A 25,869-nucleotide genomic window follows, 5' to 3' on the forward strand; every position below is an offset into this window, starting at 1 on the left:
GAAGAGGTGTTACACAGTATTCCTTCCGATGTTCGCGCAAGGAAGAAAGGAACGACTTACTTCATTTTTGTTCCGAGCAATCATCCTCATCATCATGGCGGCCGAGGGAGACGTGGATTTGGACCTGGAAGTCGAGGAGAACTGCACCGGGAAGCCGGTGGAGAAGCCTCGCAAACATGACAGCGGAGCCGCCGACCTGGAGAGAGTCACCGACTATGCGGAGGAGAAGGAGATCTCCAGCTCCGACCTGGAGAATGTGAGGAATGGATGGATGAATGATCATGGCTGTCTGTCAGCTAGCTTTATTGGCATGAGACAACATACGTTTACGTTGCCAAAGCAAGAGTCAAAATACAATAAAAAACAGTTGAAAATGGGCAAAGTATATACAGTTGGAGGAGGGTACAGCATTGTTTTGTAAACAGAGCTATGTCACATTACATCGTTAATATGTTATGTGCATGTTATACAGGGTATAACGTTCTTTTTTTTAAACAAGCTCAGCATTTTTTTGCAGTCGTTTTGGGACAAATTAATAGCAGCATTTTTTCTCAAGACTATTTTATACTATACAAAAAAGCCTCGGTTTTACTTATAAGATGTTTTACATGGTCTACTTGGTACAGATGGTAGTCCTTAGGGTGGTTGTATTCCAGTTCACACCCTATGGTTCACACACATTGCTGCATGTGTTCGCAGCTCTGGTCCATAGCCTGTGGAGCCTGTGGACCAGAGCTAGTGTTAGCACAGCATGTGCTGCTAGCACAGTGTTGCCATGTCCGCTTATTCTAAGCGACTTTTGGGACTTGTTTTTTTTCTGTAAATGTATATGCGGACATTGCGGAGTGCATCTGAAAACATTTTATGCCAGGGACAGGGAGGGACGTGCATACAAGATTTTTGCTTACAACGCTTCGCAATTCGCGACGCGTTGTGAGCTTGTAGATAGTCTATTTTCAGATGTCCTATGTACCGTATGGGCTTGTTTTCATAGACCACGGTGGCTTGTTTCTCTCGCAAAACCTGGCAACACTGCTGCTAGGCTAGTAGAATGAGGTTCCGTTGCAGGAGGATATCCCCATATCGGTAGAACGGGGGTTGAGCCGTCCATAAACGGTGGCGAAAACAACCTTTTGCAGTATCGTTTCCAAAAACGAAAGGAATCAGAACCGAGCTACAGATGATAAACTTATGATATGCGTGTAAACATGTTTAGACAGGTGTGAAACAACCGCTTACAAAGCTTATGAAGTCAGCCATAGGAATTCTATGATGAATTCCTGTTCTGTTCTTTGACTATATAGAAGTGTCTATTTGTACGTCTCTAAATGTTTTGATGAATTGAACATGGTGGACCCTCTTGTAAACAAGTGTAATGCTTAATAGGGTCGTCCACTCACAGTTAACAGTCTTTGTATTGAGTTTGTGCTTGAAATGTACTGTAATTCTGCAAACTGTTAATAAATATTTCAATCAATCAATCAATCAAAGCCAGTAGCTTTGAAACAGTACTGCACATGCGGACGGGGGTTGACTAGCCCCTCTCGGGACCCTCTGTAAAGTTTGTTTACACTGGACTTTACATAGGGTCCCTCCCCATCGGTCCCAAGCTAAATGGTATACAGATGGACTTTCCGTCGGAAACGTCCGTGCTGCGCTGTTTGAGTAGTCGTGATATGTTTCAAAAGAAGCATATAGGAGCTATAGGAGACAACGGAAACCTCAACAAATTTTCCTTTGACGCAGAAGCCGTTAAGTATTAAGTAAACTTTGTTTGACCGTTTTGGCTGGTCTGAAATTCTCTCTTCCTTCCTTCCTTGACTTCCTTATTGACATCCCATTGTACCGCCTCCAGCACCAGGTTGGCTAGCTGCGCGTCCCTACGTTCCTGCCTCTGATCTGCTCTGTCGCAGCTAGCCAGTTCTGGTGCTGGAGGCGGTACAATGGGATGTCAATAAGGAAGTCAAGGAAGGAAGAGAGAATTTCAGACCAGCCAAAACGGTCAAACAAAGTTTACTTAATACTTAACGGCTTCTGCGCCAAAGGAAAATTCGTTGAGGTTTCCGTTGTCTCCTATAGCTCCTATATGCTTCTTTTGAAACATATCACGACTACTCAAACAGCGCAGCACGGACGTTTCCGACGGAAAGTCCGTCTGTATACCATTTAGCTTGGGACCGATGGGGAGGGACCCTATGTAAAGTCCAGTGTAAACAAACTTTACAGAGGGTCCCGAGAGGGGCTAGGGGGTTGACTAGCCACAGGCTGACTAAATAAGCAATTTAAGCCTGATTTAAGCACTTGTTTCACCCCTGTCTTAAAATGTTACGTACCTTTTACTTTTTGGAAACGATACGGCAAAAAGTGTTTTCGTCACTGTTTTTGGATGGCTCAACCCCCGTTCTACCGATGCAGGAATATCCTACTACCAGCCTAGCTAACATTACAGTTGGTTCATTGTGTGTAGCACAGATACAGAAGTGGTTTTCAACCCTTTTCATATCAAGGTCCATTATTTATTCAGCATTTGAGTCACAGACATTTAGACTCAGACCTAAAACTAAAGAATATGTATGAATATATATATATCTGATCTTGCATACATTTCATGTATTCTAATTACACAGCCGTAGATTGCTCCCATCCGCAAACGGTTAGCAATCTAACGTGCATACATCAGCTCCACACTGCGTGTGTAATCTAACGTGCATACATCTGCTCCACACTGCGTGTGTACTCATTCAATCATTCATTCCTAAGACTTGGAGTCAGATATTGCCCTCTAGTTCCATTTGAAAGCCCTGAATGGTCACAGGACTGAACATATCAAAACTTCCTTTGGGAAGCTTGCATATGGGGCACACAATTGGCAGGTGGTGTGATTAATTTCCAGCGACGGCTCCAGAAAATTGTGACTGGGGGTGCTATAGAGGGGCTGGCTATTTATGGTGTGTGGGGGGGGGGGGGATCAAGGCATGCTGCCTTGATCCCGCCTCTAGCTGCCGCTGATTGGCCAGGCCGTTTGGTGGCCGGAGCATCAAGTCTGCCTGAGAGTTCCTAGATGGGAGCAGGAGGGGGGAACCCAGTGTACTCTCTGCTGCCCCATCTGGCGGAGTCAGGTTAGGGGTAAGCCAGAGGGCGCTAAAGCCTGTTAATTACCCTACACCAATCGCAATGCACCTGTCAACTGGGCCCCATATGTTTGTGCTTCCCTGGTCTATTTCGTGATGACATTTGTGGTGATCAGAAGACATTTGATGAATTCAGTCCAGCAATATCTCATGCCTTAGTTATAACAAAAGACTGAAGTTAATAACGTGGGTTCCATCCTTGTTTTTCAGGCCATGTCAGTTATTGGAGACCGGAGATCACGAGAACAGAAAGCCAAACAAGAGAGGTAAGGCCATGGCAGAAGAGTCAAACGGCTTCAGCACACTGTTGTGTTGGATCGTTAGCTGCAAGCGGCTTAGAGCAGTGGCTCCCAAACATTTTAGCTCGCTACCCAAAAGTTTTTAGTGAAAATATCAGATCTAAAAAGTGTCTACAACGCGTCACTTAGCAGATCTGATCATTTCAATACGTCTTAAACATTAGAAAAATCCCATCTGGCTGTATTAAAACGTTCATTAACTCACAGATGATAATATCGCCAACCGTTACGGACAGCTTGGGTTATCCTCTTCATCAAGACTTTTCTTTAAAAATTGTTGTCATGTCAAAAGGGAACTGGTTGGAATGTCGTATTCCTTCCAGTTCCACACGCTACGTCCAACTTGGGAAACTCCCCCTGTCAGGTGATAAGAAGTGGCTTGCCTTGGACTCCTCATGCAGTGAAGGAAGCATGAGGTCAGTCCGTTGCTCTCCCCAGGTTGGCAGAGGGAGAGTATAGCGCCCAGGATTACATTAGACAATTGACACTGGGTGTAAAAAATGAGTTACAAAAATCATGGGATAAAGAAATTGTCATGTTATGCCGCTATGATGTTTGTTAGTTTCGGGGAGCGCTTGTTTTAAATGAACTCAACGTCCTGCGTAGGCCTAACACCTGTTTTGAGATTGCAGATATAAATAGAATGTTGAGTGATTTAAAATGAGCGCTCCCCAATACGAGCATTGTTATGAGAAAGAAGCTGATAAACGGCTACAAGACACGCACATCCCAGACCTACTAGGCTGGGTGTGCTCGATCAAAAAAAAAAGTAAAACCGTATATGCAATAATACAAGAATAAAAATCTCATCACCAGTATTGATGCTCCAAATATAATGACCAATTAATATATGACCACTTCACCACTTTTCAACCTATCTTCATATACTAGGTAGTAATAATCATGATAAAATGGCACCTTTTTTTTTCTACTCTGTCTGTGTTCATGTGGGCAGTTCAGAAACTCGTCCACCAGTGACATTATCGATGGGGAATCCAAGCTAATAGAAACTGCAGGCTTTCTAGTCCTGAAAAGTTGCAATGCGAAAATGGAAGCCATCGTTCTCACGATAATAAAAATCTATTTTTTTTTGTAAAAAACAAATCACACCTGTGTGAAGTGAGGGGTGCTAATATATTAAAGTCTAACTCATTAGGTGATGTAATGGTGATGTAAAACAGACGGTGCCAACACAAACATTAAACGCCATTAACAATAAAGAGACAATATGACGTAATGAGGTACATTATGACGTAAAGTTTCCCTTCATTGTCAATGGCATTTACAAAACAAACATTGAACTAAAGACAAACATTAAACCTGTGTATAGGAGGGGCTAGCAGCACCCCTCAAAAATAATGTTTAAAATAAATCTGCCTAACGAACGAACTGGTGGATGGGTTTCTGAACTGCCCACAGCACTCCTATGAGACACAGACTAAGTAGAAAAAAATGGTGCCATTTTATCATGATTATTAGTGAGGACCTATATGAAGATAGGTTGAAAAGTGGTGAAGTGGTCCTTTAAGCAGGTGCCGCATGTGGCCCGGGGGCTGTGAATGTTAAATGATATGTATCTCATTATTCCAGGGAAAAGGAGTTGGTATACCTGTAGTACAGTATTATAAATCACAACATGAATGTGGATGTTAAAGATGTTAATCATGACGTTTTCATCGTTCCAGGGAAAAGGAGTTGGCCAAAGTCACTATCAGGAGAGAGGACGTAGAACTCATTGTAAGTTTATCACTTTGATCATCAACCTTTAACCTGGTGTTCCTGTTTTTGGGCATGTCATTATAGGCAAGCGTTAAATAGATGGCTCTACAAGCTCACAATATCACAACACATTGTGTTTGTAAATGAGATATTTAAAAGCTTTGAAATCAATTTGTCACATTCTGTTATAATTTAGCCTTTTGAAAAATAGCAGATCTACAAGCTCACATAGTGCCGCACTATGAACTTGTATGCTATTTTTGAACATGTGGCGCAAATCTTTGAATATATATTCTTTCAGAGCGAACGTTTTTAGCTCAAATCTTTGCTTGGAGGTCCATGGAACCAAATTTTCAGATGGGGGTCGGTGGCCAAATACATATAGTTTCTGGGGTCCTTGACATGAACTATTGAGCACCACTGATATAGATATTAGAAACATAGGTATTTCAGAAAACTGACAGGATTTAGAAGACATTTTTTAAATTTCGAAATCAGGTCTAAATGTAAAAGGACACTGTTATCCTTAGTCTACTCACAAGTGAAGGTAACACCAGTAGCCATACAACTGGAGTGGACAGGTTTGTAACCTGGTGTGATGAACATCACTTACAAGTTAATGTAAGTAAAACGGAGGAGATTGTAGTGGATCCCAGGTCTATAGGTGACCACACCACGATCACCATACATGGTCATGACATCAAACAGGTCACCTCCTATAAATATCTAGGAGTGCACATGGATTGTGATATGAGCTGGCACTCCCATGTGACAAGTATGTGTGCAAAAGTACACCAGCGCCTTCATTTTCTCCGTAGGCTCACACTTTTTGGTGTAAGTAGAAACATAATGCTGATCTTTTATAGAGCTATAGAGTCAATTCTAAGGTATGGTATCACCAGTTGGTTTGGAAACCTAACTGTAAAATACAAATCTGAGATCCTTAGATTAGCCAAAATGGAAGGGAAGATCATGGGTATGTCTACACCTCCGATCACCCCCCTGGTCATCTTTGAGCAGGCCACCATTGGACAGGTTATGAAAATTGTGTCTGACCCCTCCCATGTACTATACCCTGAGTATCGGCTAATGCCATCAGGTAGGAGGTACGAGGTCCATGCGTGCAAGTATAATAGGTACAAGCAAAGCATTCCTTTGTCCCTCTGTCAATCACACTCCTTAACAGTCCTTGCAGAGGGCAGACAGGGTAGGGGTCGAAGGTTTTGAGGTGATGTTCTTCCCCTCTTTTGCACTAGGTATGGTGGTGTGTGGTATTTTAATATTGTACGGGTCACTGTGTGCCTTTGTTGTATTTTGTTGTATTGTATCTGTATGCTGCAGGGCGGGTCCTTGGGGTCCAAGACAAATTTCTCCCTCGGGAGACAAAATAAAGAAACCTTGAACCTTGAAATGGGTTAATACTACACGTTGTGCTTGTAGATATGCGTTCGCACCCGATTGGATGAAATCGGAATCCTGAGTCGAAAATGTATTTTCTGTTTACTGAGAGAGACCACTGTTAATGAACAAATTAAACACCATATGACTGAATGAATCAGAATGCAATGATAAAGAAATAAGCTTTTCTGTACATATCTGCTGTTGGGAAGAAACCACCTAACTCCAAAATGTGAATTTTCCGGGAAATGAAAAATATATCCAGTAAGACGCCTGAGAGCAAAAACCTCAAATATGGAGTTGGGTGGTTTCCTCCTGACAGCGTGAACAGATATTTATTGTGACTGTTTTCATTCCCAGATGGCAGAGATGGAGATTTCCAGGGGTGTTGCAGAGCGCAGTTTGAGGGAACACATGGGGAATGTGGTAGAGGCTCTGGTCACTCTGACCAACTGAACCCAAACTGCTCTGGGAACAGTGGAGGAAGCTCTGGTTACTCTGACCAACTGAACCCACACTGCTCTGGGAACAGTGGAGGAAGCTCTGGTTACTCTGACCAACTGAACTCAAAGAGCATTGATGCTCTCTGGACTGCTTCATATTCACTGGGTGTCATTCAAGTGTCTGGAAATATTCTGCTTCAAAACATTTTTTTTAAGGTTCATTTGGCTTGCCTACTTTTCTTTTCTCCCTAGTAAATGTTTTATACATGCAATATTTCAGTTTTCCAATGAAGATCAATTAAAAACACTGACTGAAAATGTGAGACTTTTATTCACAAACAAGTTGAAGTTACAAATACATTTTAGTTTGTCACAAATGTACAACAAAGGATAGAATGAAAATCCATACTAATTTGAAGGGATCTTGTATATACACACACTTGACCCGTCAGTCTTCTGATTGGTTGATACAGGCCCCTTTCTGCCTCATTCCGAGTTTGCTAACCCCTTTTGGCGTTTTAAACATTGTTATAATTTAGCTATTGAAAAATAGCAGATCTACGAGCTTGTAGGTCTGCTATTTTTGAAAAATCGTGAAAATATTTATTTCAGAAAACTGGAGGGTTTAGATTTTTTTTTAATTTTGAGGTCAGGCCTAAATGGGTTAAGGTGTGATGACTTAAAATAATGGTCATGACTCAGGTATTCCTGGATACACACGCACACATGGCCCAAATGCAGTGACATTAATAGTCATAAAATATGTCTTGTGTCATACACACTGAAGTGGAGAAAAACCCACCATACAAAATACACGTGACCAGATTTGACAGAGCCTGCCATCGCGCAAATTCCAGCTTTTCACCAGAGGAGAAAAACCTTTTTTTCCCAAAATGAGTTTATAGCACAGGCAGACTCTTCACATACTAGAGCATGTCTGAAATAAGTGTCGGAGCTGAAATCGACATGTAAATATGAAATAAATGCTTAAACATGTAGCTAGGTGTAATGTTAGAGACCACAGAAGTGAACCTTTCAAGCCTGTTTTCTCAACTCGCTGTTTTCTCCAAAACTGGTGGGCCAAACTGAACAACCAATGTCAATTTGAAGCTATGATTGCCTGCTTTCATATGACATGAAAAACCGAAAATTCTAAAAAATCCAATGGCAGCCCCTCAGTCAAATTTAGTCACATATTTTAAAAAGGTAACCAAATCTACTTTCATGATTTCGCTGACATTTCCGAGCAATGGTTTGTTATACCTAGTGCTTCTGTATGTTGCTACGGTATGTTAAAGAAAAACAGGTCATGGGTGATGCAGCGACTGTCTCTTTTTAATGACTGTTCAATTTGGACTCTTTCAAGACCCTCTGGTGTTGCAAAAAGGTTAGGAAAAAATGGCAACACCAGTGTAGATAAAAAAGAAATGCCAAGTACAGACGTCCTTGATTGTAGGATGGATGCCAAAAAGACAATCTTTGTCTGAGAAGTCTGATGCTGCAATGTGGGTCCAACAATATTTGTACTATCTCCTCTCTCACACACACACACACACACACACACACACACACACACACACACACACACACACACACACACACACACACACACACACACACACACACACACACACACACACACACACACACACACACACACACACACACACACACACACACACACACACACACACACACACACACACACACACACACACTTTAGGTCTTCCTCTTCTGAACTGTGGGCCTGTCGAACACGTCTCTCACGCCCGCTGCCTTCTGCTTGAAGAACTTGCTGTTCTGAGCGCTCTCTTGAGCCCACGCTGAATCGAACGACGTCGTGTCCTGGTCCACCAGGTGGGTGTACTTTGTGCGCCCAGAGCGGCCAAAGTTTTTAACCTAACAAACAAAACAAGAGTATTTTAGTTTAGGATTAGGCCTGGGAGTTAATGGATCAGTGGCGATACATGGACAGTGGCGACATCTATGGGTCTATGAGTGAGTGACATGCAATCAGCGTTGGGATACCTTAATCATGTAATAAAGTAAGTTGTGTTCAAAATGTTCAGAGTTAAGTAAGATTTTACTTTTGCGTTACTCCCAAAACACCCTCCAAAGAAGCGCAAAAGGACTAGGCATATGAAATGGGATACATAAATAAGAAGCTTCTTTAAAACTGTAATATTACGCAATTTGTACAAGTAATGCTTTATATTACTTTGTTTCCCATGGAAGTAATATTGTTACCACATACCATTAGGGCTGCAACTAACGATTATTTTCATAATCGATTGATTGGCCGATTACTTAAACGATTAAACAGATTATGGTACTTGTTTAGCTGTCGCCTTATAAATGAGATTTGAGGTTCCTTTAGATGTGTTCCAACTAACAAAGAAGACATTAAAGAGGAATAATTCATTCAAAAACACATGATTACATTTTGCTCAGCTGCTGACTAGGGTGCTATTCAAATACAGACAAAAAGAAGAAGAAAGAAATTAAAGCCGCCCATGGTACCTTTACTCTTATTCTGACTGCATACATTTGATTAAACAATATCTACACGTTGTCAGTCTAAAAGGTAACAGTATGGCATTAATTGCAACAAACAAAAAAACTCCAGCGATTAGTTGCCGAGTCGATTACGATTACTAAACTAGTTGGCATTGGCAACTAATTGAATAATCGATTCAATTACGATTAATCAATTAATCGTTGCAGCCCTACTTACCATCCACGTCATGTAGTGACGTATTGTATATCAATACAATAATGATGCAAATCAAGCCCACTGACCTGCATGACTTTGGGTCAGTGTCGATTTCGTCAACTACGAAACTTTTTTCACTGACGAAAACTAAATGGAAACTAAATGGAAAACTAAGCTATGATGACTAAAACTAAGACTAAATATATTGGAAATTTCTTCAACAAATAAAGATTAGACTAAAATGTTAGGAAGGGACTAGTGGACAAGAGATCCAGTTTGTCATTTTACGCTTGGTTGCATGCTGAAAATAGCCGATCTACAAGCTCACAACGCGTCACGCTGTGCCGCGTTGTGAGCTTGTAGATCGGCAATTTTCAGCAAGTGTAAAATCAGTCATTACGACGGTTTTAGTCGATTAAATTGACTGTAGATTTAGTCGACTAAAATCGTACAATATTTAGTCGACTAAAACTAGACTTAACACTAAAACATTCCAGGTGACTACAATGTGACTAAAACTAAAATGAAAACTATTCAAGAGACTACGACTAAAACTAAAATCTAAATGTGCTGTCCAAATCAACGCCGGTTTTATTGAACTGACCTGCATGACTTTGGGTAAGATGGTTTTGTTAAAGTGGTCCTCCAGAGTGGGTGCACTGAAGTCTCTCTTGAAGCAGTCCTGCTCCTCGTCCTGGAAAAGTAAAGCACAATGTGTGTTGGTGCACAATATTGAGGTATGAGATAAAGTCATCACAATGTGTGTTGGTGCACAATATGAAGGTGTACGCACGTCCTAGCGCATTTTCATTGATATCAAACGAGAGAAGAATATTCTGAATTTTCTTTTTCTCCTTCTGCACTATTCTCCAGATGATTATTTTCCAAGTATCAGTTTGGAAGCGCTCGTTATCAGTAAAGTAACCTCCTGCTGACTGCTGCACTATGTGCACATTCAAAACAGGTGGTACGCAGGGCCGTTGAGTGATATTCAACGAGCACTCCCAAACTCCAGCACTTTGAAAAAAATCACATCACACAGGAAGTAGCTCATAAAATGTCTACAGTGGATGGGCTGTCCATAGATATATATATAAGAAAGCTAGATGGCTCACCCGCGCTCTGGCCAATAGAGAGCGACGTGGCGGCCATCTTACCTCGGGGCTACATAACATTGTGTCTATGGGGTATGTACTTTTAAATAACCACAACTTGCTAAATTTTCAACCGATTTTCAAACGGTTTGGTTTGTTATTAACGTCAGAGACGTCCGCATACTTATATGCTTTTATATGACTTTCATATAAAAAAACTAAATTAAGCAGATAAGCGTCCTGAATCATAGCCATGTTGACGTTTGTAATAAACCAACCCGTTTGTAAATCCGTCAAGATTTGAGCGAGTTATGACAGTTTTTGTTTGAGCTGCCATTGAACATACTGTACTGTATCCCTGAAGTAAGATGGCCGCCGGGTGAAGACGTCAGAAACTCCGCCTTAAGCCATCTAGACTTTATATATATCTATGGGGCTGTCTCTAGGAAGTGTCCCCTAGGTATCACCTTGCTGGCAAGATGGCTGCGGTCTGAATATGGAGAATACTCCTGGCTCTTTCGCGCATAGGATATACTAAGCTCTTCATTTCTGACTTCAACATGCCTCTCGTTCAAAATATGAAGCGAGCGATCATCAGCGACGTCTTATATCGTAATCTTAGCGAGGTAAGCAAGCAAAAATATGTCTCCCGGTTATTGTCCGGAGCGGAAGGGGGGGCTTACAGAGTAAAAGCGGCCATATCTTCCCGGCACCCCGAGCTTCTATTTTGAAAGAAATCCTGGCGCTGATTTTGTTTACCATCTGGTCTAGACCGGATAACACAACAATTTAGAAACACAGACCAGGCTTTCCCTCCGAGGTGGAAAGTCTGGTGACGCAAGGTTACATACTCACCAATGACGCTGAAGTGAGTCCAGTGTTAACAGCACTACTGTGTCAGGTGGTTGTCAGCTTTGTAAAACTATAATATATATATAAAGTAGTCCACTACTCACCATGAAGAAGGCTCCTCTGTGATAGTACTTCTGGAGGAACTTGTATTTGCCCTTGGAGGCTTTGTTGGTGATGACTTTGTTGTTGTTCCGTAGCTCCGCTCTGCGCTCCTCCTCTGTGAGGTTGTGGAATCTCTCGATCTCGGCCTTCTCCTTCTCCAGGCTAGAAAAACAAAACAATACACAAGTCACTTCTCGTTCTCCAGACTAGAAAACAATACACTACTCCTGAGACAAAAAAAAACAATACAAGTCCTTTAACCTTTGTATTGTATTGGTCCACGGCCAAATGCAGATAATTCTGGGGGTCCTGGACATGAAAGGTTTTGAGCACCACTGATATTTTTCTGAAAACTGTCTTAAACTGATTCAGAAGACATTTTGTAGAATCTGGTCTCAGGTCTTAATGGGTAGATGAAAGGTAGCTTTGTAGCCAATTATGGAACATCTATTTAACCATCTCTGCTAAATGAACAAATACAATTAAGTGATGGACATACGCTTCTTGCACTTCTGTCTCTGCTAAATGAACAAATAAAAAAACGTACGCTTCCCGTGCTTCTCTGTCCCTCTTGATGCGTTTGAGCTCTCGGACCTTCCAGGCCTCGTACTCCTCCTCCTCGTTCTCTCCGTCTGTGTCCAGGGCGTCCAGCGCGGCCAGCGTGCGTCGGTTCTCCTCAAACTCCTTCTTGGCCTCCTCCTCTACGATCTTCAGCGTGTAGCGGCGGCGCTCCTCCAGCACTCGCTTGGCCTCGACCTCCAGCTCTCTCAGTTTCACCTCCTCTGCCTCGCGCTCCGCTACTGTCACTCTGTCCTTCCTGTCGGGGACGTGCACAATAGTGTTAGTCTACTAATCTACTAGTCCCTCCTTAACATTTAGTCTTTTCTCTCCCTGTTTCACCTCCTCTGCCTCGCGCTCAGTGTCTTGTAACTATAAAGCGTATAGTTACAAGACACTTTGTGACAACTTAGTACTAGTTGATCAATCAACAGAAAAGTAATGGTATTAGTTTACCGACTGATTATATTTCTACAAACAAGTGCTATTTACAACTTCAACTAAATGTAAATGCTTGTCTTTGTTCCATATTATAAATTAAGTTTTTTTTTCACAACTGGGTAATGAGCAATTTCAGGTGATATGTGGTGAGCATTTACTATAATATATTACAGTCATTCACCAAAATCTTACTTATGGTCTTAATACATGAATTACACTGAATATTTACAGATAAATTGACCATGAAAAATATCGTTAATCCTTAGATGCGGACCTTAATGTAAACTGGTTATGCGTGCTTGCGTGTGCGCAGCATGCGTGCGTGTGGCGTGCGCACACGTGCATGCGTGTGTGTGTGTGTACTGTGTTCTTACTTGCGAATGAAGACGGGTTTGAGTCTGGGCTCCGCCTCATCCTCGCTGTCAGTATATTCTTCATATTCAGACTCGGACTCGGACTCTGCCCCGGACTTCCCTTCATCCTCCACCTCCATCACCTGCTCCTGCACGTCCTCGGGTTTTCGCTCCTGAGCTCGCTGACGCATCATCGCTCGCCGCCTCTCGATTTCCTGTACGGAAGGGGACATTGACCCATTAAGACCTGGAACGCAATCGCATCGGTGTCGCCTTAGCTTTTAACCACTTTTAACTATTATTTTAAACTTTAGATGTTTATTATTTAAGAAGCAACATTGCGGTCTTGCGACCTTCCTCAGCCTGAGGAAGGTCTCAAGACCGAAACGTTGCTTTAATAAATGTTCTAAACCTAGCAAGTGGCGGTGTGCGGGTGTCCCTCCTTTCTACATTGTATACATGCCTCGTCATCATCGCACCTGCTCCAAATTACCTACCGGGTGTGCGGAAGTCATCTCTATAAACTTTCTGCTATTTTTGAAAAATCATGAATATGTGGCGCAAGTGGAACAACATATTTTCAGATGGGGGTCGGCGGCCAAATAAAGATAATTCTGGGGGTCCTTGACATGAAAAAGTTTCAGATATTAACCCATTTTGACCTGAGATCAGATTCTAAAAATGTCTTCTACATCCTGACAGTCGTTCTTCGATTTAAAAAAAATAGCAGACCTACAAGCTCGTAGCGCGCCACTTGGTGGTGTGCTATGAGCTTGTAGATCTGCTATTTTTCAATAGCTAAAGCATAACATAATGCTAACGCCAAAAGAGGTTCCCGCCCAAAATGGGTTAAGACATTTTGTCTTAATGGGTTAAAAAAAACATTCAAATGTTCTCAGCTAATAGGGTTCCAGGCATGCCTTCTGTTCAGCAAGCATTAATGGGAAAAAAAATTAATTAAAGAAACATCCAGGTGAAAGCAGAATATTTCCATTTTGCATGTAAACCATCGTCCTTCGTTCTTTGCCATAAACCAGTATTTCTAAACAATTGAGAGAGAAGGTTTTTTACACTAGTACGTACCAGTATTTAAACAACAACAACAACACAAACATATTTAATTAGTATGAACCTCATCATCCACTTCTTCCTCTTCCTCCTCCTCATCCTCACTGCTGTCGTCTCGTTCGGGGTGCCAGGTTCCTTCGTCCGAGTCTTCGCTGCTCTCCGCGATCATCTCAGGCTCTGCTATCTGCCTGTGTCTAGCGAGCCTGACAAAGCAATGGGAAAACAGTTTGGGTCAAATTACAGAACTTCCACTTGGGACGAAATGTGGTTCTTCTTACAATGTTGTCTTCCATCCAACTCAGTTCTTCAGACGGTTCTGATTTTGATAAATGTTTGAAAATGTATGGACATTTTTCCACATGGAAACGATTGTGTAATAATTGTGACAGGCTGAATGCACTTGCCTGTCGGGCAACCTCAAAGCAAACTCCACCTGCCCCAATGTTATATTTACTTGCCGGACAGCCGTTAGTATCAAGTATCTGAGACCAGATTCTACAAAATGTCGTGTCAATCCTGACAGTTTTCTGAAAAACATATGTTTCTATGTCAGTGGTTCTCAAACTATTTCATGTCAAGGAGCCCCAGAATTTATGTATTTGGCCACCGACCCCCATCTCAAAATATGTTGTTCCAAGGACTCCCCAGAAGCCAAGATTTGAGTTAAAAAAACGTTCACTCTGAAAGAATATATCTTTGCACCACATTTTCACGATTTATCAAAAATAGCAGATCTACAAGCTCTTGTAGATCTTCTATTTTTCAATATCTAAAGAATAACAATGCTTAAAACACAAAAAAGGGCTTCCCGTCCTGAATGGGTTAATAGAAGATGTTAACGTTTACCTTTCCTCCACGTCCTCAGACACTCGGTTGAGCAGACGCTTGAGGCGCGGGTCGGAGATCTCCTCCTCCTCCAGATCCGCATCGGGCTCCGCGTCCTTTCCCTTCTTCACAAACTGGAAGTCCTCATCCTCCTCATCAGAGGACTCCATGGGAGCGTAGTCTGGACGCTTCCCCGACACGTACCTCTTCACCTTCACCTTCTCCATCGAGATCTCACCTGTGCAACGCACCACAGACAGACTTTTTAATAAGATAGATCCAAATCATGAATTTATATGGTTGGAGGACTTCGAGAAACTGAAACGCCTATTTCAGTACACCTTTTTAATTTGCCTCATTCCTTGAAAAGGCCTGGTCAATGAGGAGGAGGGCCATTTACATGTAAAATGGCCTTGTTTATTTGTTTTCATTTTGTTTTCATTTTTGTTCAAATACTGTACAAATATGTATTAATGTATTTAATAATGCATTTCGGAATACGAACAGGAAGGACTGTAATGTCAGTTGTTTTCAATGTACTTTGTTAAATGTGTCATATAATCCCATATGGGATGGGCCAAAGTGGCACGACACGAAAATAAATATTTCATTCATTCGACAGACAGACAGAGATTTAGATCACCATTTCCTCGACATCTGGTCAGGGGTCAAAATATGTACCCTTTCGGGTCTGTAACTCTGACCTTGAGTTAAAATACCACTGAGGATTTGACAGTGTCGATAAGGGTCCCAAGCTCCCAGAGATTGAAAATAATAGGAATAATATAATAATCAATTTGTACACTCTCAGAGTTACAGACCCACAGACTCACGATACGATATTTATCGCCATGTCGCACCCACCCCTACTACACTACCTAGGCTAGAGAACAACACAGAGACACACAGGCCTGAGACTGACATTACATACACAAACCTACTAAATTAGGCTCTTATCCGAGCAGTTGATGACTTCACTTTACAGGAGCTAAAATGCTGCCTACATCTGGTGGACAACATACTAGGATGAAAACGTGTGTGTGTGTGTGTGTGCCTGCCTGCACAATAATAAAAAAAGAGATTCAGACACCTATGTGATCTAATTTCTAAATTTGAGCAAGAAACGTGCAGCACTACTTGGCTGTCCAATTCATTTTAGCTACTCTTGTGTTTTTGCTACAAGAGAGAGACTTTAAGCACTTTGATGTCTGTTTAAAGCCACAGTAGTTATGGCTCCAGGTGTCACATTTTGAACATAGTAATGTTCAGCAACTACAAACTAAAGACAATAAATATTTTCATGAATAGAAAAAATAGAATCATGCGATAATCGTGATCTCAATGCTTGTGGAGGTAAAATCGATATTCACATCTGAGCAAGAATCGTGCAGCACCTGCACACATGTAGGGGTGGTTAGGTTATGGGGCAAACAGTGGCACTGTGCTTTTTCCAACACAACTGGACAAGTTTGCACAAAAAGAGAAAATGGGATTTATACACACACAATCATCACCACAGATTTTCACTGACGTTGCGATTTGCTGCAACCCAAAAATCAACAGATACAGACAAGCACCAAAGAAGGGGAGACACATATCTGACTGAGCTCAGTCAATGTTGGTAAACATTGGAGTACCAAAACAAAGTTATATGTTGACATGGGAACTAAATCTATATTTTTGTTCATCAAGTAGCAGAAGATTCAATTTTGCACAAACTATTTCATAATATGAAAACATAATCCTTATTTATTATGTTCTATTAAGCGCTTTAGTTTTGGTTGCACAGCTTCGGACTACAGATAGCTTGGAAAGCCTGGTGACAAGCCGAGGTTAACAGCTCTAGCACAGTGGTTATCAACCAGTGGTCCTTGAGGGGGCTAGCCTCCAGGTGGTCCCCAGCCAAAGGATGGAGAGTTGGTAACCAAATGGATCTTTAACTCTTGTCAGGTCCATTTGGTTTCATTTTACGTTCTCAAGTTAAATTATTGTTAAACATCTGCATTACTTAATTTACAAGAAGTCTACACAATTAGACAATGTAGAAGAATTGTTATTTTGATCAACGTTTGTCAATATCTCTCCTGATGGTACCAATCAAAATCTGGGTCTGAGAGGCTAAACCTCAACCAATGGTGGTCCGTGGCTCAAATGCAGAATAAATAATGGACCTTGATATGAAAAAGGTTGAAAACCACTGAGCTAGCATGTATGTGGCTAGCCCAGTTAGCATCTGACTCCATTTGTTACCTTTCTCGTTTCGGATGGGCACGGCTCCGGCCGTGGACTGGATGGGAGGGAGCTTCATGTTCAGGGCTTCTCGTGCAGACATGATGACTGACTATGCCCTAAAACAATACGATATTATATTATAAACACAATGAAATGAAAAGTTTTCGTTGAATAGAAATCCACTCAACGCTCGACGTCGGTTCGCTTCAAAACGGAAGTTGTCAAACGCACGGACTGGAAGTGTGTGTGCACTGTGCAGCTGTTCCGAACTTCCGACTAGAAATGAAGCTGCAAAAGGTGTGTTCCTGTTCCACTCATAAACTCCATTGAAAGCTGTCATGGCAGCCGCGAGCACCGCTCACATTTAACAAACTTGGCACTAATCCTACGATTAAAAATGACAGTTTCATTAAGTTTTAATATACTTTTAACAAGAAATTAAGAATTATGACAATGACTTCGACTCCATCCGTCACGGCTAGAGTGAATGCAGATCACAACTAGAAAAGTGCCCTTCTGGGTACAGGTCTCCACCAGGAGGATAGGAGTGTGTGTGATGTTTGGCAAAATGTTTAGGAGTGATATAAACATGTTTGTTTGTTTTTTGCAACAATTTTCTTCATTGTGTTGAGGAAATGCAGAGTCAGATCACTCATAGCATCTCTGAGGATAGAATTCTGGATGAGCAGGACATGTGCAGCATTTTGTACAAAACGGGCCACTCCTGAAGACTTTGGAAGGCAATCGTAGCCAATCAGTGTAGAATCTGAGAAATCAAACAGACTCGTCTTGATCACATGACTACAGAGATCATGTATACCGATTTGCATGAGATTTGGATGAAATCTGTGCGACTAATATAAACAATGTGTTTTGCAGAAATCGGCCTCATGGTGGCGGCGGCGCTATAACTGGCAGATGTGGAGGGATGCAGGGGAAATGTTTTTCCATGCCTCTAGGGAGTAGCACTGTCTTTTTGGCAAATCTAGAGCACTGTCTTTTTGGCAAATCTAGTGAGCAAATATAAGACTTCCGGTGGACGATCTCTTCAAAATAAGAGTACCCTCTAGAGTATTGAAAAAAAGTTTAATTTGCACATTAAAACTATAAATTAAGCATTTAAACGATGCTATAGGACACACATTATGTTTCTGTGTAAAAATAAGTAATAAGTAATGTTTCTGTGTAAAGATAAGTAATTAAAAAGTTATCTAAATGGATAAATGCTATTCACTGGAGAGCATGGACTTTATAAAGTGGACGCTGGACAGAAATCCCTGCTATGTTTCGACTAGTGTGACATACGCACGCGTCCGGGGAGACCTCCTCTACAACACCACACTGTCCGCTAAGCAGCAGAGGTGTAAAACAAAAATTGGCACCAGGTCACAGGTCAAAAAACATAAAAAAACTTCCCATTTCCAGACTACAGTGGACTAAAGTGGACGCTGGACAGAAATCCCTGCTATGTTTCGACTAGTGTGACATACGCACGCGTCCGGGGAGACCTCCTCTACAACACCACACTGTCCGCTAAGCAGCAGAGGTGTAAAACAAAAATTGGCACCAGGTCACAGGTCAAAAAACATAAAAAAACTTCCCATTTCCAGACTACAGTGGACTAAAGTGGACGCTGGACAGAAATCCCTGCTATGTTTCGACTAGTGTGACATACGCACGCGTCCGGGGAGACCTCCTCTACAACACCACACTGTCCGCTAAGCAGCAGAGGTGTAAAACAAAAATGTAACAACAGACATTGTAATTACTGGTGTTGGAACACTAATGTCTGCATGAATGGTAATGGTAGTACTTAACTACTGTGAAGTACTATGTAGATCGACCATTAACAGTCATAGTGAAACATTGATAGCTCTAAATTAGGGCTTTTAGGGTTTGACAAGTTGTTAACGGCATGCATGCACACTTGAGTACAGCCATTACTCAACCATCCCAACCCCCCAACCCAACCATCTTTCTTCTGGCTGTCCACCACTGGCTGGGCGGTGCCCAGGTAATGAGGTGACAACGATCAATCGTTGTCACCTCATTACCTGGGCACCTCATTACCTGGGCACCGTCACCTGTTCACCGTCCACCGTCACCCTCCGCTAAGCAGCAGAGGTGTAAAACAAAAATTGGCATGCCATACAGCAAGGTGAAAGGTCAAAAAGTGGACTAAAATACAATAGAATATAAAAGAATACAGACAAGGCTTTGAAAGTTACAAAAAAATACCTTTTAATTAATCATTGCTAATATAACAGTGTACACTTTCAATGGAAAGAAAAAGGCATACAGTTTGCTTATGGTGTTTCTCATTCACTGTTACACAGAAGAAGAAAAATTCCCTCTGCAAAAAGTTTCCAAATCCCTACAATATTTGTTTTTAAACGTAATTTGTCTTAAGGTGGACTGAGAATCTACTTTAATAGTTTAGTAGTAACTTTTGATCAATTTACTGTATGTGTGTGCATCTGTGTTAATACAGCAAACATTATTCAAACACATGCAAAACATGCAAAAACTACAAACGTCAATCAGTGCAAACGTCACTCAAAAATTCAAAATGATACTATAAGTGCAAACGTACCTATAAGTGCATACATTACTCAAATGTATAAAAAGGTAAGACTGTCTTAAATTTGCTAGCTCTCTGGCAGGAAGTTCTAGATTTGCCAAAAAGACGGAGCCCTAGGGAGTGCGCATACAAAGTTGTACACAGAACGATTCAGTTATAGGTAAAAACAGGAATTGCCCTGTTATAGCGCCACCATGAGGCTGGTTTGGAAAATAAATTGTGTCATGTCGTCCTCAGCCTAGTGGAAATGTGCGTGTATAATTTCACGGAAATTGCACACTGTGTTTGTGATTTGTGGCATTTTGTTCGAAACGGACCAATCATGTGAGCTTTGGAAGCGAATCTTAGCCAATCAGGGAGGAAGATGGGAAATGGTGCAGATCCGTGTTGATCACATGACTATGGAGATAGTGTATACCGAATTGTGTGATGTATGGATAAAATGTGTACGATTAATCTACAGAAATGTGTTTTGCCTAAATCGGCCTCATGGTGGCGCTATAACAGGCCGTTGAGGAATATTTGGGGCAGAGGTTCGTCGTTGGCATCCAGGGAGTGTGTGTGCAAAGTTTGGCATGGATCGGGCCAACGGTGCCGGAGATTAGCTGGTAACGGACGGACGGAAGGAAGGAAGGACGGACGGACGGACGGACGGACGGACGAACGCACACACACACGGACGGAGTGCAAAACAGACACTCTCCCCATGCCTTCGGCCTGGTGGAGACAACTATGCAGCTGCAGAATGCTCTGTTGGGTAGGTTACTGGTACTTATTGTCTTCAAATCTGTATACTGTATATTAGCACATTTAAACACAACTCTGATTGTACCAAAGTGCTTCACAGGTTAGAAAGAGCAATAAAGTACAATACAGTAGTATTTAAAATACAATGCAGAGTAGACATCTAAGAGAGTCAATAATAAATCAAGTATATACCACTGTTTTCAAATGTGTTACTGTTCACCAAGTCTCGGTCGGTGGGGATATTGTAATAGGTGATGCTGGTGGACTTTAATAGCCTACTTAACAACTAACAAATGCTTCATATTTTGGTTTTGAACTGCACTTCCATTCATCATTTTTCTTATAGTGGCCTAGCCTGCAACTATATGTGTTGTTGTTTACAGACCGTCAGTGGACCTGGCTGTCAGCAATGATGGAGCTGCCTATGCCCCCAATGCAAAAGCAAGGTGAACATTGTATACCATAGGGATGCTCCGATCAGGTTTTTGGGGGAGCGATCCCGATCACCGATTGTTTTTCTCATGATCGGCCAATACCGATACAGATCTTGTGCGTAAGGGGAAAATTTGAATATTTCCAAAATGATGTCAAAATCCACATCCAAACTGTTCCTGTGTGTGTGCGGAGGAAGGGGAGAATGTTTAGGCCCGTCACAAAGATACAAAATGATATTATACTATATATATCTTGAGTCTTGACTTTTTAACACTTAAATGGTAAAAAAAAGATCGGTTTCTCCAGATAGGGTAAATTGCAGATCACCGATCACGTCATTTGGAGTGTATATCGGCCGATCACCACCGATCGGTGGCCGATTGATCGGAGCATCTCTAAATACCACCCCAGACATCTCCAAGATTAGCGTGTCAACTGCATTATTTTGAATAGTAGAGCCACCTGCCCGTGTATGATGCTTGTTGTAATTATTCCAGAATGGTGTGCTCAGGAGCTATAGGAGAGAACCTGGATAGTTATCCTCCGTTGAAGGTAATGTGATAAGCAAGTCTATATTTGATATACAGCCTTTATTAGCACAAACACATCAACCAAATATCACACAATCAAATGTGATGGTACTTTTACACTGATGATGGCTGTATAACTGAAACATTGAAGGTGGGCTAATGATAGAGACACGATAATGATTAAGACACAATAACTAATTTCCAAGAGTATGCCTGCTATTTTCCAGATTTTGTAATCACAACTTTGTTTAAAATATTGAGAAACTCCAACCTCTCATAAACCTACCTGTCCATGTATACTAATTAAATTTAATCTTAATCCATCTTCAATCCATAGAGTGACCTACCCCCTGAATACAAATACCACGTGTGTCACTTCCAAGAGATGCTTGGATCGGCTTTTAGGGATCACAAGGGCTTTGAAGCACTTATCAGAGTCCAAGTTAAAACCGTGGAACAAGCAAAGGAGTGGGTGAAAGCGTCCAAGCAGTCAGGGGTGACATGGAGGGTTGAGTCAACCAAACCCCCTAAGGGGAAACGTCTTTTGTACAAGGTAATAAACAGTTATATATATTTTTTAAAGTAAATCAATCAATTGTTATTCATTCTTGTGGCATTGTAGGTCAGTGGTTCTCAAAGTGGGGTCCGTGGACCCCCCTAGGGTTCCCTGAGGGAGTTCCAGGGGGTCCCCAGCTAAATGATAAGTTAGGAGCCTTATGGGTCTGTAGCTCTGAGTGTACAAATGGAATCAAATTGGTTCCATTTGTACACTCAGAGTTAAATTAACATTTGACATTTTACAATATAAATTGGGGTCTCAGAGATAGAAATGTTATTAAATGGGGGCCCGTAGCCTATCGCATGTCAAACTGAGGGTCCTTGAAATGAAAATGGTTGAGAATCACATGGTTGAGAACATCTTCTCTTATGGGGGTCCCTGGCATATCTCTTCAAATGGGGGTCCGTTGGCTAATTAGTAATTAGTGTCAATTTGTGGGTCCTTGGCATGAAAAGGTTTGAGAACCACTGTTCCCAGTGGCTTGAAATGACAAAAGGTTAACATTGGCAGAGGTTCAGGAAACCACAGTCAGTCACTGCTCAAATAACTATCACTTTGCAATTTAATAAATTATAATTTATTTTGAATGTCATATTTTGTTTAGGCTGCATACAAGTGTCGCCATCGTATTCACGCACGGTCTCTCACAGCACATTTGAGAAGGTCTTCTAAAAACACCGGCTGTGAGGCAAAAATGCATTTGACTCTAAAGAAGTGCCAAAGATCGAATGGGGAAATTAGCAAGTGAGTTTCGTACATTGAAGCTTACCCAGTGTGATAATAGAATTGTTCTACTGGTAGTTGGCATAAAACTGTGCACAATGTGGTTATACAATTATTGTTGACAGGACTCAAGACCCACACCTGCCAGACTTCCCCCTTGAAGTTAGAATTCACAACAAGCACAACCACAACCTGTTTATTGTGGAGGAGGCCCGGCTCAGACACAGAGATGTGGGAGAGGATGCCATCGAGAGTCTCACCAAATCTTTGGACCTTAACCACTCCGCTACGACATCTGCTCGAAGTGTGTTAAAGCATGATCTTCAAATCCAGTACTGTCTGTGCTCTGTTGCTGTTTACATTTCTGTCTAACCCATTCAGGACGGGAACCCCTTTGGTGTTTTAAGGATTATGTTATACTTTAGCTATTGAAAAATAGCAGATCTACAAGCTCGTAGCGTGGCACTCGGTGCCGCGCTATGAGCGTGTAGAACTGTAGATCTGCTATTTTTGAAAATCACACCTGTGTGAAGTAAGTGGTGCAACTCCGTGTGGGCATCCCCGGCGGGTCCCCGAAACTTCCAGACCCACAGGAACGCATCATGGGTGCCGGCCCGGTTCCGGCAAGCCGCCCGCGTCCGAAACGGTCGAGAAATGACAGTTATCGTGTGGGGGTCCCCAGAACATCCAGACCCCCAGGAACACGCCCAGGGGGCCGGTCCGGTTCCGGCGAGCCGGTCCATGTCCGAAACGGTTGTGTGTGTGTGTCAGTGTGTGTGGCTGTGCAACAGTGACACTTGGTTGTGAAAACCAACCAAACGCTATTTCCATGCTCGGACAGACCCAGCCACCCACAGACACACAAAGCTGCGTAAGGATGTGGTTGCACCACTTAAAAAACGTGGCACGGATCTTTGAATATATATTCTTTCACAGCGAAGGTTTTTAACTCATATCTTTGCTTCTGGGGGGTCCCTGGATCACTCTTATTTTCAGATGGGGGTCGTCGGCCAATTGCATAATGTTTGGGGTCCTTCACACAAAATAGTTTGAGAACCACTGATATAGAAAACTGTCATGATTTAAAAGACATTTTGTAGAATCTGGTCTCAGTCCTAAACGGGCTGATAAAGTATTAAATCAATCAATCAATTTATGTTGACAGAAATGGAGCAGATGGACTCCAACATGGATCTGCATACAGATTCAGATCCCAGCACGGACCAGACAGATGCCACCACAGAGCAGAGGCAGATGGATCGTGAAGTGGTTGAATATATGTTTAATGAACTGCGAAAACTTCAGTGGGATGAGTACCATGGGCCCGGGCTGGTTGCAATGGCTAAGCAGTTTAAACGTTTGAGCCATGATCCAGCAAAGCTGCTGTCTGCAATGCATCGTTTTGGGGAAATCCCTCACCACAGCGACCAACGCATCAAAGGCAATTCCCCACTACCAGTCCCACACCGCTCTGATAAGGAGAATAAAAATCACACGCGTGTGAAGTGAGTGGTGCAACTCCGTGTGGGGGTCCCCGGGGGGTCTCCGGAAGTTCCAGACCCACAGGACCACAGCCAGGGTGCCGGCCCAGTTCCGCCGAGCCACCCTGTGTCTGAAATGGTAGAGAAATGAGTTACCTTGTGGGGGTCTCCGGGGATCCCTGGAACATCCAGACCCCCAGGAACGCGCCCAGGGGGAGAGGCCAATTCCGGTGAGCTGCCCCACGTCCGAAACGGTTGAGAAATGACAAAGTTACCGTGTGTGGGTCCCTCTACTGTACCCTCTACTGTACTGGCACACCCGAAATCATCATATATACAATTAATATATGCGTGTGTGTTTGTGTGTGTGTTAGGTTGCGCACAGGTGGTGAAAAACACCCAGGCAGGCAGTGGCACCCAGCCAGCCAGCCAGCCAGCCACACACATAGCTCCGTAAGGGTGTGGTTGCACCACTCAAAAAGAGACCTTTTATTGCTGCAAGGTTTGGGCATCACCAACTTGCAGACTCTGTGGCAATGAATTCCTCCCACCAAAAATAAGGACGAGAGAGAGGGTGGGGTGCGGGGGCTGTATGGGAGTTGGTACCGTAGGTCAGTGGTTCCCAAAGTGGGGTCCAGGGACCCCCAGGGGTCATTGAGGGAGTTCCAGGGGGTCCGCAGCTAAATGATAGTTTGGAACCAAATAGACCATTATGGGTCTGTAACTCTGAGTGTACAAATTTGTACATTTGTACACTCTTAAGAGTTAAATTAACATGATTGTACAATATAAATTGGGGTCCCAGAGATAGACATGCCATTAAATGGGGGTCTGTAGACTAATATGCATGTCAACCTGGGGTCCATTAAACGGGTTGAGAATCACTACTAGAGCCGTACAAATCTTCTCTCATGGGGGTCCCTGGCATATCTTTTCAAATGGGGGTCCAGGGCTAATTAGTGTCAATTTGGCAGGTCCTTGACATGAACAAGTTTGGGAACCACTGCCATAGGTCAACCGAGATGTAAAATGTAAATATGATATGATGTAAGTGGAGTTTGAGCTGGTGGAAGAGCCTTTGGGTATGTTTGTTTTGTTTGATTGTTTGATTTCTTGAAACGAGTTGCTGCAACTTTATCCAAATAAAATCGAGATAAGAAGCTGTTATGTAGTGTATCTGTGACTGAGATCCCTTTCCTGACAAATGCATTGTATTATTATAAGCTATAAAAGGTTATGGTTAGACCCCAGACTGTAACACTGTATAATTATATTATATGCAGTAAGCACTTATAAATACTCATACTTTATGGCAAATAACATTAATCAAACTATTATTACATGCCTTTTATATGTATATGATTATCACTAATTTGCTGTTGGTGCTGTAATTAAAGTAACAATAAATAACATTAGTGTAGTTGACTTATGCAGTAGAATAGTCAATTTGACCTTATAAGTTATTACAAATGCTTTAAGAGCTAAACTGGATTGGAAATTGCATGGACTCAGTTTCATTATACATTATGACAAGTAATACAATAACTACAGACTGTAATGGATAATCAATGTACGACATTATGTA

At 42.1% G+C, this 25,869-nt stretch overlaps 4 protein-coding genes across 5 annotated transcripts in view; 2 read left to right on the forward strand and 2 right to left on the reverse strand.

Annotated features, from left to right (window-relative positions):
- Positions 1–196, reverse strand: part of serinc4 (serine incorporator 4) — a 42,952-nt gene extending 42,756 nt beyond the window's left edge. Inside the window, exon 1 of the mRNA XM_079497852.1 lies at positions 61–196. Coding sequence (XP_079353978.1) covers positions 61–96 — 36 coding nt within the window. The 5' untranslated portion in view covers positions 97–196. The remainder of the gene's footprint in view (positions 1–60) is intronic.
- hypk (huntingtin interacting protein K) lies at positions 1–7,308 on the forward strand. The gene is made up of 4 exons (XM_079497864.1): positions 1–256; positions 3,342–3,397; positions 5,116–5,167; positions 6,908–7,308. The coding sequence occupies exons 1-4, from the start codon at positions 29–31 to the stop codon at positions 7,001–7,003; spliced, it is 432 nt and encodes a 143-aa protein (XP_079353990.1). The 5' UTR covers positions 1–28; the 3' UTR covers positions 7,004–7,308.
- On the reverse strand, positions 7,303–17,488 carry mfap1 (microfibril associated protein 1). Its single transcript, XM_079497853.1, has 8 exons — positions 17,247–17,488; positions 15,018–15,234; positions 14,236–14,374; positions 13,125–13,318; positions 12,299–12,568; positions 11,754–11,913; positions 10,308–10,397; positions 7,303–8,889 (listed from the first exon to the last, which is right to left on the reverse strand). Exons 1-8 carry the CDS (start codon positions 17,326–17,328, stop codon positions 8,710–8,712), a joined length of 1,332 nt encoding a protein of 443 aa, XP_079353979.1. The 5' UTR covers positions 17,329–17,488; the 3' UTR covers positions 7,303–8,709.
- LOC306920893 (uncharacterized protein) lies at positions 17,421–24,732 on the forward strand. 2 transcript variants are annotated; one of them, XM_079497861.1, is made up of 8 exons: positions 17,421–17,525; positions 20,317–20,566; positions 20,940–21,002; positions 21,489–21,543; positions 21,859–22,074; positions 22,685–22,824; positions 22,929–23,107; positions 23,969–24,732. In XM_079497861.1, the coding sequence occupies exons 4-8, from the start codon at positions 21,490–21,492 to the stop codon at positions 24,310–24,312; spliced, it is 933 nt and encodes a 310-aa protein (XP_079353987.1). In that variant the 5' UTR covers positions 17,421–17,525; positions 20,317–20,566; positions 20,940–21,002; position 21,489; the 3' UTR covers positions 24,313–24,732. The 2 variants fall into 2 exon arrangements, with proteins under 2 accessions (XP_079353987.1, XP_079353988.1); XM_079497862.1 differs by lacking the exon at positions 17,421–17,525 and adding an exon at positions 17,570–17,736 and having other exon boundaries at positions 20,548–20,566.
- Positions 24,733–25,869: the final 1,137 nt, after the last annotated feature.

This window comes from Electrona antarctica (genome assembly GCF_951216825.1).
Source record: "Electrona antarctica genome assembly, chromosome: 3".
In the NCBI taxonomy this organism is placed as follows: Eukaryota; Metazoa; Chordata; class Actinopteri; order Myctophiformes; family Myctophidae; genus Electrona; species Electrona antarctica.

What these genes read in the sequence shown, in the direction of transcription:
- hypk (XM_079497864.1), top strand. Translation starts at nt 29, where the DNA reads ATGTTCGCGCAAGGAAGAAAGGAACGACTTACTTCATTTTTGTTCCGA. An exon ending in CCAGCTCCGACCTGGAGAAT is followed by an intron (nt 257 to 3,341) that starts GTGAGGAATGGA and finishes CTTGTTTTTCAG; the next exon opens with GCCATGTCAGTTATTGGAGA. An exon ending in CAGAAAGCCAAACAAGAGAG is followed by an intron (nt 3,398 to 5,115) that starts GTAAGGCCATGG and finishes TCATCGTTCCAG; the next exon opens with GGAAAAGGAGTTGGCCAAAG.
- mfap1 (XM_079497853.1), bottom strand. Translation starts at nt 17,328, where the DNA reads ATGTCTGCACGAGAAGCCCTGAACATGAAGCTCCCTCCCATCCAGTCC. An exon ending in AAACCCGTCTTCATTCGCAA is followed by an intron (nt 12,569 to 13,124) that starts GTAAGAACACAG and finishes CGTCCCCGACAG; the next exon opens with GAAGGACAGAGTGACAGTAG. An exon ending in GACAGAGAAGCACGGGAAGC is followed by an intron (nt 11,914 to 12,298) that starts GTACGTTTTTTT and finishes TTGTTTTTCTAG; the next exon opens with CCTGGAGAAGGAGAAGGCCG.
- LOC306920893 (XM_079497861.1), top strand. Translation starts at nt 21,490, where the DNA reads ATGGTGTGCTCAGGAGCTATAGGAGAGAACCTGGATAGTTATCCTCCG. An exon ending in ATAGTTATCCTCCGTTGAAG is followed by an intron (nt 21,544 to 21,858) that starts GTAATGTGATAA and finishes TTCAATCCATAG; the next exon opens with AGTGACCTACCCCCTGAATA. An exon ending in GGAAACGTCTTTTGTACAAG is followed by an intron (nt 22,075 to 22,684) that starts GTAATAAACAGT and finishes TATTTTGTTTAG; the next exon opens with GCTGCATACAAGTGTCGCCA.